Raw genomic sequence first — 15,889 nt, forward strand, 5'->3', positions numbered from 1 at the left:
ATAGAAGTTGTATATTAGAATCGATTTTTATTAAATAAAAGTAGTCCTAATCTTCCTTAGACTTCATAGAATTTCAGAGAGAAAGTCATCATTCATTTCATAGATGAGGAATCAGAGGTTTACAGAGATGGTATGCCTTGTCCGAGGCCAACCAGCTTTAGTCAATAGGAAATTGAATCTGGCAACTTCCAGTCCTATGTCTTTTCCAATATACCTTTCCACCTTATCTTTTTTTTTTTTTTCCTAGCAAATTTTTTTTTTTGGTAGACTACATTAAGACAAAATCAGGTTGAAATAAAATAACCTGATCTAGTGTCTTAATTCATTATTATCACAAATCACGTAACATATGTTTTCAAATGTGCTTTGTTTTTCAAATGAAAGAACCACCTATATATATGTTTGTAAAATAGCTTGTGGCCAGTGCAGTTGAAGTTTAAAATCTAAACAGACAAATATTTGCTCAGGATGGTTTTCCTGAGTTTATTTGAAAAGTTGAGTCATCTCAAAGGTGAATGCAGTGATTGCAATTACAGCTTGATGTTTGTGTTCATTTTCTTAGGATGAGTGGTGGGTCCTGCCCAGGCCATTTGCAATTTCATTTCAGAGTCATGAAGTCCAGTTTTGGTCAACTTCTCATGAGAGTGTTTACAATACCACTTTCCAGGGTCCCAAGGCCAAGCCTGTGGTGTCCTTCATTGCTGGTTTAACTGCTCCTCCTGGCAGGAGAATGGGTCATGCAGGGGCGATTATTGCTGGAGGAAAAGGTGGAGCCAAAGAGAAGATTTCTGCCCTTCAGAGTGCAGGAGTTGTGGTCAGCATGTCTCCAGCACAGCTGGGAACCACCATCTACAAGGTGAGCTGTAGCAGTGGCCTGAGTGCTCTGAAGTTACAGGCCTTGTAGCTTGGGGCTGCACTGGGTATCTGGAAACCCTGGTCCTTTCTTCTGGGTCTTACTGTTTATTTCTTTCTGGTGTGCAGCTTAACTGTCTCTAGCAGCTGCATCAATGTCCCAGTGTCCTAACTGGGCATGACCAGGAACAACATTCTGATTTGAAAACACTTATTTCTTTAAACATTGGAATTTGTTCTTTTGTGTGGGGCAAAATAAGATATACAAGAAAATGTTTCAGAGTCCACTAGTGCCATGAATTCCATCTAGGCATCTGTATTTCATTTTTTTCATTGAGGACCTTTGGAATATAGCTACCCTGATCTCATAGGTCTTTGTTGTTTCTAGGGAGAGGGGCTGAAAGCTAGTGACAAGAAATGAAAACTGGATGAAGGAGTTGATGGGGAGCAGGGTAGGGAGATCAAGAGAAGAGGGTAGGGGTGTCCAGCCTGTAGCTCTGGCCCTGGCTGTGTTGAGATGCCATTGTTTGCAGCCATTGCAGCCTGGCTGTGTTGAGATGCCATTGTTTGCAACTTCTTAACCATATGCTCTGCTTTTTCCTTTTTAATAGAACATCATAGTTTAATATGTTCTAAATGACCCGGTATCTTCTATAATCTCTTTGTAATGAGTTTTAGCCTGTCTCTTTAAGTGATCATTTAAGGCTGTCTTTCTTTTTAGTTTTATGATGGTTATAGGTTTGACAAAAAAGCAAAGCAAAAACCAGACATTTTAACCATGTTGAGAACAAGCATAAATTTATCCCCAGCATAAATTATAAGCCATGTTAGAGCTCAATCTTTTTTGCCCTTGCCTTGCTCCTTGTTTTATTGGATCTTTGCATGATCCTGTCTTTTGAAATAAGGCACCATGTGCTGCAATTCTGGGGGCTAGTGAGTGTGTGAAAGAGCAGGGGCAGACAGGCGGGGAAGCAAATGCTTATGCTGTTTGGAGACATGCATTACCATTTTGCTCCAGTAAGTGGCAGCAGGCAACTACACATTGGTCATATTCTAATTACAATCTAGAGAAATGTGATTTTCAGTATTGTTTCCTTTTCACATATTTCTGAAGTGCTTGACATTCTGTTCAAATCTTGACTGAATCTACGTTTAGTCTCTTTCTTGGAGAAACTAAGCAAACCGGTTTCCATTGCCTTATTAATAAGGCCAGCGTGGTTCATGTGTGGCCTTGAAGGGTTTGCCTAAGTAGTCAAGTTTGTCAGCTCTTAATAGTAAGACTGCTGTGGAAAAATAAGAGTTCAAAGAAGCCTCTCGGGCTCTGTGTTTGGGAGACATAAAGCTAAGGCTCTGCATCTAGTCTTGTGAAATTCAAGCTGACGCAGCCTAATTTGAAAGCTGTTATATTGTGTTCAAGTACCTTCATCCTGGTACATTTCACTTTTTGTAATTTTTGGTTGTTCAAAGGATCCTAAAGATAAGTGGTTTCAGAATCACTTTGACCAGGAATGTAATTTGAATCTTCAATTTTTTTATCCCCTTTCTCTTTTCTGTTTCTGTTTCTGAAGGAGTTCGAAAAGAGGAAGCTGCTATGAAAGAAAAAACATGAAGTTCCCTAAACCTATGGAATTAATCATTATGGAAATGTGAACCAGCAGCTGTTTGCTTCTGTTGTCCCAGGTGTCAGCCTGTGTGCCTGTCGCTGGTCTGTCGGTACAGCAAGAAGAAAACACAGGGTTCAGAATGTCCTATATTGAGGTGTTTCCACCTCATTGTGTAACAGACAGCCAGTAAACCTACCAATTGATTTGAATTTGGTTTTGGAGCTTTTTATTGTTCCGACGAGGGGGATGGGGAGAGTGGGAGAAATGGAGGCATGGGGTATGTGTGTTGTGCGTGTTTTAAAGAGCTCTGTGGAGAACGTTGTAAAAGTTTTTTGAGAGAATGAGGCTGTAAAAATTTCGGTATGACATTGATCTAATTATTTTAGATGTAGAATGACTTTAGTTCTCTTTTGAATCATAGTTTTCATGTGTGTCTATATAATAGTACTAGATTCTTGACACTTTTGAGGTTGGGAGCATGTAGGAAGGCAACTTAATTGTCGCCAGGGCCACCAAGAGCAGTAACATCAGGATCTTAGGCAGCTCACCTACGTTTCAGTTGAAAAACAGGTTTTCAATAATGCAGTGTTTTCTGTGGTTCTGCAGAGGGCTCTCCCTTTCCCCATCTCGTTGCTTGAGATTTAAGACCTCTGCTGCAAAAAAAAACAAAAACAAACAAACAAACAAAAAACCACAGGAGAGCGGTTAGCCATCCTACTTTTGTTTAAAAGGGAACTTGTTAATAAGAAGCAATTCCAGTGGATATTATCAAATTGTGTAACTGCCCTGATGGAAGCAAATGTAATATTAGGGAGAAGGCCCTGAAAAAAGACTGTCTGGGGAGGCCTTCCAGCAGAGGGACTATGACCTGGGACCTGGAGGTTGAGAAGGTTCCAGCCACACAGCAGGCCGGGTGCCCAGGCAAAGGCTGGGAGAGGGGAAGAGCTCACTTTGAGGGTGCTGGGAGGGGCTGGAGGAGATTTGGGGGCGTGGGGAAGACAAAGGTGCTTTTGGAGCTCCCATGATGGCTGCTCCATCCTACCAGGAGTAGGTGTCAGGCCCACAGGGTTTCTGCCTGGACCAAGGGCATGTGGTGATGGACTCCAGGTCAGGGAGCCTTTAATGGCCGCTCATTGCTGTTTCCTTATCTTGAAAGTGGGGATAATGACCCCATCCCATGGGGCTCCTCACAGCTGGTGTGCGAGTGCTCTCCAGGCGGTGGGCTTGGCTGGGGCTTGGCATTGCTTGTAAGCTGAACTTGCCTTCTGCTGTGCTGAGGGTAGCCCAGGCTGACACCAATGGCTAGGGAGGAAGGCACTTCTTGTCTCCTTGGTTAGCACCCTTACCCCAAGGTCCCTACCAGGCAAACACACTCTTGTTTTGTCTAACTGAGGCTTTGTGACAGGAACAGAATTCAGGTGAGGGGCAGGTGACCTTACCAGATGCTTTTGAGGGTCTTCTCCTGATTCCAGGCTGCTCTGGGCCTGGCTCAGCCCCTTGTCCCATCTGCTGAACATCCATCAATACCTTGTTCCTCACATCTCTGTTGCTGTTGCCTACACCAGGAAACTCAGTGCTGTCTCCACAATTTCTTCTCTCTCCCACCCTCAATCTCCCTCTCCCCTGCTTCTTTCCACCCTTCCCAGGACCTTGTGAAGCCATACCCTCCTGACCATCTCTCCCCTCTCCTCTCCCACCACCACCACCACTTCTGGTCCCAGCAGCTCAATCAGCAGCAGGAGAGATACTTGGTTCTGTTATCTCGGATTTCATTTTTACAAAATAAAGAATGCAAGTTTAACCAACTCTTGGCCCCAATGCATTCTTTTGGAGGTGGGGGGCAGAGGGAGAAACTTTAGCAGAATCCATGGCCAAAGCGGAGCCCACAGAGGGCTCAGTCTCACGCCCCTGGGATCATGACCTGAGCAGAAATCGGGAGTCATCCGGTGCATGGAGCCTGCTTCTCCCTCTGCCTGTGTTTTTGCCTCTCTCTCTCTGTGTGTGTGTGACTATCATAAATAAATATAAAAAATAAAATAAAAAATAGAAATCGGGAGTCAGACGATTAATGGAGTTAGCCACCCAGGCGCTCCCCCAGTGCAGTTTCTAAAACTATTGATGCAGAAACTTTGAAACACTTAGAAAATAGGATAAAATAAGGAACCCCTTTTACCCATCATCCTGCTTTGAGAATGATCAACATTCTGCTGTTATCCTGCTATTGTCCTGTGATCTGTACTTCCAGTCACCCCCTCCTGCCAGCACCTCCTGGGCTGTTGTTACAGTTGTTTGGTGGAAGCAAAATGTACTTCTGCTGAAATGGATAAATCTTAACAGAACACATCTGACAAATGGATGAAACTATATAACCACATCTTTCTCATGACACACAATATGCAACTCCCAGAAAGTTCCATTCTAGTCTACCCAGTAGGGATACTGTATTCATAGATTGCTTGTATCTGTCCCAAGCATGTACATGAAGGGAGTCATTTAGTATGCTGTCTTTTAGGTTTGGCCTATTTCATTCAGCATAATAATTTCCATGCTGTTCCCCAGGCCAGAATGTGCATCCACAGTTCATCCCTGCTTACTGCTGACTTCTACTCGCTGGTATGGATATGCCATAATATGTTCCTTTTCCCTCTGTGATTTGAAATGGGCCGGGATGAAGAAGTGTGCCACCCAATGAAGCTGGAGAATTAAAATGAGAAGAGATCTTGAAGGCCAAGTTAAGACTTTTGCATTTTATCCCAAGAACAGTGAAAGCTCTTGAAGAGTTTGAAGTATCAGCATCTGCATCTTTGAGAAAGCTTTCTGGCTCCTGTGTGGATGCAGGAGAGCAGTCAGCAGTTTGTTGCATTAATGCCACCACTGAGGGCTGATGGTTCCTTTGGGCCAGAATAGTGGCAGGAGAGAGAGAGAAGAGGGTGGATTTTCAGGTTTGAGAGGTCTGTAAGGAGTGAACAGGACAGTACCTGGTAAGTCATTGAACTTACAGGGGGCGAAGGGGGAAGGATGAGAGATGAAATAGCCAATCGGTTTCTGCTTGAGCAGTAAGACAGCTGAGACCCTGGCTTAATAGAAAAGGAGGAGGGATCCCTGGGTGGCGCAGCGGTTTAGCGCCTGCCTTTGGCCCAGGGCGCGATCCTGGAGACCCGGGATCGAATCCCACGTCGGGCTCCCAGTGCATGGAGCCTGCTTCTCCCTCTGCCTGTGTCTCTGCCTCTCTCTCTCTCTCACTGTGTGCCTATCATAAATTAAAAAAAAAAAAAAAATTAAAAAAAAAAAAAAAAGAAAGAAAAGGAGGAAACTCAGGATGAAGTGTTGAATTTGACATTCCTTCCTGGTGACAATGTCAAGTAAACAATGGCACATGCAAATCCAGGCACCTTGACTTGTCTTTATGTAGGAGTCACAGATGGTACAGGAATGATGAGAACATGTAGGGAAAAAGAAGAAAAGGCCTGGGCCACCTCATCTCTGAGCATTTCCACACCATCCGGAGGTCAGACTCTGAGATGGAGCTCCAGCCTACCAACTGCATGAAGGATGATGGTATAGCATGCCTTCTAGAGGACATGGCCATGAACTGAAGGTCCTTTTTGATGCTAAATCCTCTTGGGCAGAGTTCTGACTCCCAACACTGGTGGGGGAGTGGGAGCTCAGTGATCATCCCATGAGTGCAGTCCTTCACATCACACATCTTTAGAAGAATTTGGTGCCAAATTTCCTTTGGATGTAGATGGCAAATGCCAACTACTACAACTGTACTTTTGGGAGGAACAGAAATATTTTCTATGGAGCCATGAGGATTTACAAGGCTTTTCCTTTTTTTTCAAAGTGGCATTCACTTAAATGTTACATATTTGAATTGTGAGGCCTGGGCTGGGAAGTAGGAAGGTGAGGGAGCAGGGCCTTGTGGGGAATTTGGAAAGTGATGGGAAATCAACAGGAAGCAGTTGGGATTTTTTCCCCCCCCAGGAGAAAGCTGAGCAGTAAATGGATGATAAGGTTAACTGGAAATAATGACCATTTATAACCCTAGATCCCTGGTTGAATCTAATGAATGCTGTGGACTCTGCCCAGAAATAGATAACCCTCACATACCATGGGCACCAGGTTAGAGCCCTGGTGGCATTTGTATTTGAATATTAAGCTCTCAGAGAAGGAACTTTATATGGAAATTACAGATCTCCTGTGCCCTTCCTCCTTGAAGCCAGTCTATCCTATTCAAGCAGCTCATACCGGCTGGCTAGAAAGATGAGCATGATTCCCACTGGCAAGCCTTGTGGAAGCCCTGCTGCTTGTTTCTGACCAGGTTGGTTCATTTGGTCCTATCTTCCCCAGGTTCTGACCTGGCCCTGGATCTTCTACCTTGATTCCTGGTTTGCTCCTGGACTGAGCATTTGAACCTCTTCTCTCATGTGTCTGAACTTTGGTTCCCCTCAGTGGATTTTGGCTTGGATATTGCTTTGGCTTTTAGCACTCTGCACTCTGGGTTGTCCTTGGTAGGCGGCTGACAGATGGCACATTCAAAAGTGAAGCACTCTGGGATCAGAAAGAGTGAGAAGCCATTACCACGTTTATGCCTGAATTAGCAAGGAGAGGAAGCTGTTTTCCCAAGGTGAGACCAGTAACTCTGTGAGAGGGCCCAGGGAAGGTGGTGTGGCCCCAAGGAAGGGATCCCAAACCACTGCCTAAGTCAAGATCTGACATGTTAAAAGTGAGAGGTGTGAAGGCCCGGATCTCACACTTGTCCTGGCTTCTAATCTCCTGCCAGTGAAAGGGCTGGCTGGACCCACCCAGAAGGCAGGGGTGGGCAAGCCCAGATGATGTCATGCATAGTGCAGCCTCCTGGGGGCACAGAGCAGAGCAGAACAGGGCAGAGAAGGGTGGAGAAGGGATACAGAGGCGCATGTGGAGAACCACGATTTTACCCACCCTGGCTTCACGTGTGGACAATATCCTGGCCAGGGCAGCAGCAAGTTTGATTTGGGGGGAAATTGACATCGGGTACTGTGCAAGTCATCATGGGCATGCTTGGGGCAATACCTGACAGCCTCAGGGAAACCAGTGGAATTTTGCACTTTATCTTATACTAAACAGTATTCCCCAGGGAAAAAAAAAATTGATTGTATGCTCTCTAAGACATTGAAAGATAAAGGGGCATTTTTGGTGGGTAAACCACAGTATTAGGGTTTGGTGAGTGTCCCATAAGAACAAGTGAAGCTAGCTTTAGGATGTTCAAGGAAGGGAGGCTGTAGCTACAGATGAGGACCTTGGGACCCAGGAGGTTAAAGGCTTGGGATATGGGAGGGGAGAGGTCAGGAGGCTGGGCCAAAGCAATGTTTTCAGAGAATCCAGGACTCATGCTCTATAGTTTCCCAGAATCTGGGCAACTATGCAGTTGTGATTTCCTTAGTCCCAAGCTGCTCTCTGGCTGGCTTTTCAAAGTGGTTCTCCGGAAGTCACCTGGCGTGGACCATTTTGCCCAGAGCACAGCAGGCAGGGTAGGACTTCTACCTAGGACTCCTAGGTGGGTGGCACTGGCCAAGGAAGAACTGCCTTTACGTGGGTTCCATACAGTCTATCTTTGTCCCTTGTCTCCTGGATGACACAGAGCCACCGTAACAGAAAAGATCTGAAAAAGCTTGACCTAACCTCATTTTGCAGGTGGGAGAGCTGATTCATGGAGGTTAGGACTGAAATCACAACCAAGTTGGTGGCAAAACGAAAATGTGAAATTTGGAACTGGTTGCTCCACCTGACTCCCAGGTCCGTCCCTCACTCTAGGGGCATCAGGAGGGCATCAGAGCCGGTCATCACAAAGCAGTTAGAGGTGATCAGAGGTGCTTAGAATAGACAGCATTTATAAGGACTGTGCACACACAGAAATAGTTATTCAAACAGTGTGAATACAACTGTGGCCCACCTTCCTTGAGTTTTATATATTTTACAAATGGGATGGGCTCACCCTGGCAGGGGCCATGGTCAGAGAGTGGTCTATGGCCATCAGATGGAGTAAAGCTGAAGAACTGAGCAGGAGTGAGAACCTTGTTTTTGGCTTCAGTGTCACAGAGCTAGATTCTTCTTGCTAACGAGCCAACCACAGACAATTGGGATGGATGATTCCAGGCAGACTTGGCAGCTTTAGGCTAAGCCACCCGAAAAGGAACTGATAAAAGGAACTGATAAAAGGAACTGATAAAATTTTATTTTATCAAGAATTCCATCAAAGCTCTGTGGAGCTGGGTGTCTGGTGTCAGCTCTGTTAGAGCTGGAACGGAGATTCGAAATTGCTCAAGATCAAAAGCTTGGTAAGGTATGCTGTAATCCAAGGGAAAATTGAGCTGAAGATGTGAAAGTCAGTGCTGATGGCTTTTATTTCAATAAAGAAGTTCTATATTTTAATACTGTTTTTGCTCATTAGTATTCTGATACAGGAAGGAAAACATTCTCAGCTGCTGAATTAATGACATCTCGATATGCAAGAACTTTAATTTTGACACGGGGAAGTACAGAGATCCTCAACCTGATCTGGTTGGTCTTTGGTGATTTCTAGCAACTGGAGAAGGAACAAGCAGTGATCCAGAGAAGAGTGTGAGAGATACAGGGGCCAGGTTTCCAGTGATGGGGTGGGAATGAGGAGATAATGAGCCAAAGAAAGAACTTCAAGGGAAGAAGTGTCATCTACAAACACCATCCAAGACTGGACAGAGCAAAGCCAGTTGATGATAGTGTTGGTCAAGTTAGAACTTCCCTGCTGTTGTCCTCTGGCCCCAGAAAGATGAGAAACAGCAGCTGGCAAGTATGGGAAGTGGGGGGTGGGTGGGGGTGGAGAAGAAGCTAACTGTGTCCTGTCCCTGGTGCCTGACTTCCTCCCTGCCACAGGCCCTGGGCCCCTGCAGAGGCTGGGTGGAGGTGGGGAGTGGGGGTGGGCATGGTGACAGTGAAAGTGGTGAGAAGCTTGATCTCTGAGTGGACCTTATTGATTATTGCTTGGAAATACTAAATTCTGAAGCAATTTGTGATTTAATATTAGGATTTTGAAACTTCTGAGTGAGAACAAATAAAAGGATAAAAGAAATGAATAGCCTTCTGTTGGTTTCCTAGGACTGCCACAACAACTGACCACAAACTGGGCAGGAAAACAAGAGGAATTTATTGTCTCGCAGTTCTGGAGGCCAGAGTCCAAAAGGAAGATGTTGGCAGCTCTGCATTCTCTCCAGAGGCTCTGGAGGACAGTCACCAGCTTCCGGGGACTCTTGGTGTTTGCTGGGTTTCCTTGGCCTGTATCTGCTTCTCTCCAATCTCGGCTTCCAGCTTCATACCACCTTCTCCTCTTCCCTGTCTCATCTCCCCAGTGTCTCTCCTTTAAAGACGTTTCTCATTGGATTTAGGGACCCCCAGCTCTTCATCTCAAGAGCCTTCACTCAATCACAGAAGCCAAGGCCTCTTTTCTTTTCTTTTTTCTTTTCTTTTCTTTTCTTTTCTTTTCCTTTTCTTTTCTTTAAGATTTTATCTATTTATTTATGAGACACACACACACACACACACACACACACACACACACACACACACACACAGAGGCAGAGTCATAGGCAGAGGGAGAAGATGGGAGACTTGATCCCAGAATTCTGGTATTATGACCTGAGCCGAAGGCAGATGCTCAACCACAGCCACCCAGGTGCCCTTTTTCTAAAGAAGGTAGTATTCACAGATTCCCGGAATTAGGATGCAGCATCTTTTAGGGGTCACAGGGCACCATTCAGTCCATGACACTACTTCCCAGAGTTGTTTGTGTTCGTGGTCTGTGAGTCATACTGGTTTAGCACAGCGGGTGGTGGGAACGCACAGAGAAGGCAGCGCCTGATGTGAAGCTCTGAATGTAGACTTTATTCTGGAAGCTCCAGGATGGCTCTCAAGGGATGGGATCAGGCACATTCTTTTCAGTGTAGCAGGAGGCAGACAAAATTCAGGGTTTATTGGGTGCCATGTGGGAGGATGCCAGAGTTGGTAGCTATTTCCTCTTTTTCTTAGAACACTCTCAATGGAATGGGGATGAAGTCATCAGCTCAAAGTGAAGGGGTGGCAGAAACTTGTTGGACCTTGAAGAACAAGGAGAACTCAAGAACTGTCCTCAGGAGAAGAGTAAAGCAATCAGTTTAGGTCTTCATCAGTTGTCAACTCAGCGCTCATAATTGTTCCCTGCCTCAAATCTCTCTTCTGTCTGTTTCTTCACACCTCTCCTTCTCTGTTCTTGCTCAACAACCTTCAGTGAATCCTTATTGTTACAATGGTGGAGCTGAAAGTCCATAATCTAGTAAGATCCATGACCACCTGGACCCCAGTAGCTTCCCTGCTCCTTGATCTGTTCAAGTGATTGCCCCTCAGATAAGCCAAGGTGGCGGGGGGGGGAGCAGGTCTTCTCCTGTAAGGAACCACATGGTAAATATTCTGGGCTTTGTCCACAACAGTCTCTTGTGACTTCCCGACTCCACTGCTGCAGTCAGAAAGTCAGAAACAATACTGTGTGAGTGAGCAGGCTGTGTTCCAATCACTTCATTTGTTGGCTCTGAAATGTGAATTTCATCGAATGTTCATGTGGCAGGAAACATTTCTTTGTTTTTCAACCATCAAAAGGGCTTGCAGCCTTTACAAAAGCACAGCAGTCCTGGGACACCCGGTGGCTCAGTAGTCGAGCACCTGCCTTTGGTTCAGGTCGTGATCTCCAGGTCCTGGAATCGAGTCCCTCATTAGGCTCCCTGCATGGTGACTGCTTCTCCCTCTGCCTATGTCTCTGCCTCTCTCTTTGTGTCTCTCATGAATAAATAGATAAAATATTTAAAAAAAAGACCCCACAAAAACAGAGCAGTCCGGTTTTGGCCCATGAACCACAGTTTGCTGAACACTGACATAAACCGCATATGTTCTTCTTCCTTTCACTCGGACCACACTTCCTACAGCAGATGCATCTTCTTACAAATCTACATCTGTCCTTTGCTTTAACCTCAATGCTTTCCACTCCTTTTCTTTCAGCTTCTTCAATCTCCCATCTGCCCCAAAGCTCTTAGGGACTGTGTGTGGTATTTGACTTTCTGTCACCCAAAATGTCTGTGCTCTTCATGGTGTTCATCTGGGCCCGTTATTGTCTTCTCTCTCTACCTTATGCCTCCCAAGCACACTGTATATTTCTGGAGGGAGGGCAGAGCTGGCATTTTATGTCTCCACGTGTCTTACAGAGTCATGCCTTACACCTACTTGATGTTCAATAAATATTCAGGGAAAAAATGGTACTTTTTAGACTCTGCTCTGGAGGGCTCAAAGGGATTGTTTTATGCACAAAGTTCAGAAATAAAAAGCTAAACCCCAGCAAAATTGCTTCCTTTTGCATTCTTCATTTTGATGATGTCTCGAAGGTATGGTTTCCTAGGTTCTTTATGCCCCTAATATACTCCAAATTACCTTATATTTCTGTTGTATCTAATAGATAGGAGGTGACACATAAGGGTACAGAGACCCTGGTCACCTAGAATCATATACCAATGCCTTTCAGAGTAATGTGAAAAAATAGACCACACCACACTTTTTTTTTTTTTGTATATTTCTTTATTGGAGTTCAATTTGCCAACGTATAGTATAACACCCAGTGCTCATTCTGTCAAGTGCCCCCCTTAGTGCCTGTCACCAAGTCACCCCATCCCCCTGCCCATCTCCCCTTCTGCTACCCCTTGTTCATTTCCCAGAGTTAGGAGTGTCTCATGAACACCACACATTTTATTAAAGGCTTTTACTTTATATCAGATAATTATGCACCATAGAGGTAGTCCATGCTGGAAAGAAGCAAGAGGAAATTTGGGTGTGCTGAATGTAGCTCAGCCAGTTAGGACAGTGATTAGGACTGCTCTGCCTGAAACTGTGGTGTATTGTTTGGATAAGGCACTAGTTGGAGGTCATTGAGATGTTATTTGATTTTTTTTTTCCATTTTATTTTATTTTTTTCTTTTATTTTTTTAATAATAAATTTATTTTTTATTGGTGTTCAATTTACCAACATACAGAATAACACCCAGTGCTCATCCCGTCAAGTGCCCCCCTCAGTGCCTGTCACCCATTCACCCCCACCCCCTGCCCTCCTCCCCTTCCACCACCCCTAGTTCGTTTCCCAGAGTTGAGTCTTTATGTTCTGTCTCCCTTTCTGATATTTCCCACACATTTCTTCTCCCTTCCCTTATATTCCCTTTCACTATTATTTATATTCCCCAAATGAATGAGACCATACTATGTTTGTCCTTCTCTGATTGACTTACTTCACTCAGCATAATACCTTCCAGTTCCATCCACGTTGAAGCAAATGGTGGGTATTTGTCATTTCTAATGGCTGAGGAATATTCCATTGTATACATAAACCACAGAGCAGATGTTATTTGAGATACTGCTATACTCTGGGAAGGGAGGCTGGGGAGGAAACAGCAGAATCTGACTGTTCCAACTCTGTACCTCAGATATGCCCCACCTCCACTACAGGCACATTCAAAGTCAATCTGTTGAAACTTCAGCTTGAACTCGAAATAGCCACCACCCTATTTTTGCAAAGTAGAAAATAATTGTTGAAGACAAGTCTCCCTCTAAATGCATTTTTTGAGGGCACCTGGGTGGCTCAGTAGTTGAGCATCTGCTTTTTTTTTTTTTTAAAGATTTATTTATTTATTTATGATGGACAGATTGAGAGAGAGAGAGAGAGAGAGGCAGAGACACAGGAGGAGGGAGAAGCAGGCTCCATGCCGGGAGCCCGACGTGGGACTCGATCCCGGGACTCCAGGATCATGCCCTGGGTCAAAGGCAGGCGCTAAACCGCTGAGCCACCCAGGGATCCCGAGCATCTGCTTTTGACTGATGCCATGATCCTGGGGTGCTGGGATTGAGTCCCACACTGGGGTCCCCTTGGGGAGCCTGCTTCTCCTTCAGCCTATGTCTCTGTCTTTGTCTCCCATGAGTAAATAAACAAAATCCTAAAAAAAATAATAATAAAAGCATTTTTGGAAAACAAGTGCTGACCTAACATTACCTCTCTTCCCCGAGTTACTTCAGGGCAGTCCCTGGGAATCCTGCCTTCATGACCATAGTGACATCCTACTCTCAGACTTCTTTGGTGGAAAAGACAAACACCACACTCCCAAAACTCATGTGCCAGAATTCTACCCCTTTCTTCCTCATCAGGTTCTATGTCTACCCCCAAAGTCAAACTAACTAGTTGCCCAGTACACCTAAAATATCTTGTACAGAGGAGTAGTTATATATAGAACCTGCAAAGATGCACGAGCAGCAGGATGCTAGCAATCACTCCTACCCATTGCTCTCATGAGGCAGTCTCTCCAGAAGCCTCTTGGAGATTGCCCAACTTTTAAAGGACTTTATACTTTCTGGAAGGTCATTAACCATGACCAACCAGATCATTAGCCTAGACTTACAAAGGAGACCTAAAACGCTCTCTTACTTGAAAATTGCTAAGGCAAGTGCAATATGCTCAATCCATGAGACCAAGTGTATCTAATTCACATCTGTATCCCTGGAGTCCCAATAGTACTTGCTACAAAGTAGATGTGAAATCCATATGTCTCCTTGGGTCATGTTCATAGCCTGTTAAGTGCTCTATAATTTTCAACAAAAAGTGATACACTTTGGATGTGACCTAATGAATACATATATGTTTGTTAGATGATCAAATGAATCTTGACTGCCCGCATTATTGCTTTCGTTGGGCTGCTGGCCTGTACAGGAATGAGTGTGCTTCAAAGGGGGTGTAGGTTTTATTAGGGAGCTCCATGAGAGGCTCTCCTGATTCCAGGCAGTGGCAGGCACAGGATTGGAATGGAGATTGCTGGCAGACTTCCCATGGAGTCCACCAGACTTAAGCCTTGAGCCTCTTCTTTGCCCCTGCTGTTCCAAGGCTCTGCCAGGGGCCCTAGCATTTTTCTATTCCCCTTCTCTTATATTCTTTTCCTTATAGCTTCATAAGCTTTAGGCCTTACAAAACTCAAACCTGTCCTGAGAGGTCCTCCTTAGAATGCCTCTTTGATTTCCATGAGACCTATTTTGACCAACATGTATTTCAAGCCTCAGTTGAAAAGCCCCCACTGGTGTTGAGTGTTTCCCAGACTAGCTTCTCCACTCCCTCACCCCCATCCTACCTCACTCGTGGCAGCCACACGCAGCTTCCTTTGGTTTTTGTAGGTCACCAACCTCTTTGCCCCCTCCAGGACACCTCATGTCTTATTCTCTCTGTGCCCTCTGCCCCACATATACACAACTAGCCTGATGAGGTCCTTCCCAGCCATTCTGTAGGTCTATCTTCTTAGGCCACTCAAGGTATATTTTAACCCCTCCTTACCGTTGCTCATTCTCTTTTAGGGTAGCACCCGCAGGCTTCCACCTGAAATCATCACACACACTCAGCTTACAGTTATCATATGTGTCTCTGTGCTCTGTCTTCCTGCAAACTCTAAGCCCGAAAGGAGTGAGAACTTGTTTTGTTCACCCACATTTATCATCTTAGACTCTGTCTGGCACATAGTGTGTGCACACTGAATATTTAACAAATAAATGAATAGATGCTCCCACAGCACTGAGTGAAAATCTTGTCACTTTATGGCTTAGTTCTTATTTATTTTGTTTGTCTTTATATTATTATCTCTTTCACTGCATACTCCTGTTCTTAGAGGACTGTGCGTTTTTATTATTAGTGTCAAGCACATAGATTAGCACTTAAAAACATAATAACAAAAAAAGCCCCATAATAACAATTAGAAAAAAACCATCTTCTGCTCTCCCTGGTGCTAGTGCAGAATACATGCGGTGATTTTGTTGACTGTTGGCTCTGAGGTACCTGGAGCCGACATTGCCGTGCTTGCTTTGCTTTCTGCTGGAATAGCTGAGCTGGGGAGAGAAGCTCTGAGCCCGTGTTGCTCCTGCTTTCCACTCCCCTGTCCCTGTTGATGATTAAGTAGGAGGCAAGAAATCACATTCCCTTTATTGGCAGCTCTAAAGAGGCTCTGAAACACTGGAGCTGTGATCCTCAAATTGCTGGGGAAGATTTGAAAGAGCACCAATGCCTGGGCCCCACACCAGAACAAGTTGCAGTAGAATCTTTGTGGTGGGTCCATCACGGAGATGTTTTAGAGGCTTTCAGATGAGACTGAAAGATAAATACTGCATGATATCTCTTACTTGTGGAAACTAAGAGCCAAGTCATACTCAAAGAAACAGTAGAATGGTGGTTCCTGGGGCTGGGAGGTGGAGGAGATGGTGAGATGTTGGTCAAAGAGAACTAACTTTCAGTTATAAATAAATTCAGGGGATCTAATGTGCAGCATGGTGAATACAGTTAATAATACTGTATTGCATTCTTGAAATTTGTTACGAGAGTAGAT

At 44.8% G+C, this 15,889-nt stretch overlaps 1 protein-coding gene across 1 annotated transcript in view; it reads left to right on the forward strand.

Annotated features, from left to right (window-relative positions):
* Positions 1-2,665, forward strand: part of SUCLG1 (succinate-CoA ligase GDP/ADP-forming subunit alpha) — a 32,147-nt gene extending 29,482 nt beyond the window's left edge. Inside the window, exons 8-9 of the mRNA XM_025453760.3 lie at positions 668-856; positions 2,421-2,665. Coding sequence (XP_025309545.1) covers positions 668-856; positions 2,421-2,447 — 216 coding nt within the window. The 3' untranslated portion in view covers positions 2,448-2,665. The remainder of the gene's footprint in view (positions 1-667; positions 857-2,420) is intronic.
* Positions 2,666-15,889: the final 13,224 nt, after the last annotated feature.

This window comes from Canis lupus, chromosome 17, assembly GCF_003254725.2.
Source record: "Canis lupus dingo isolate Sandy chromosome 17, ASM325472v2, whole genome shotgun sequence".
NCBI classification, from domain to species: domain Eukaryota; kingdom Metazoa; phylum Chordata; class Mammalia; order Carnivora; family Canidae; genus Canis; species Canis lupus.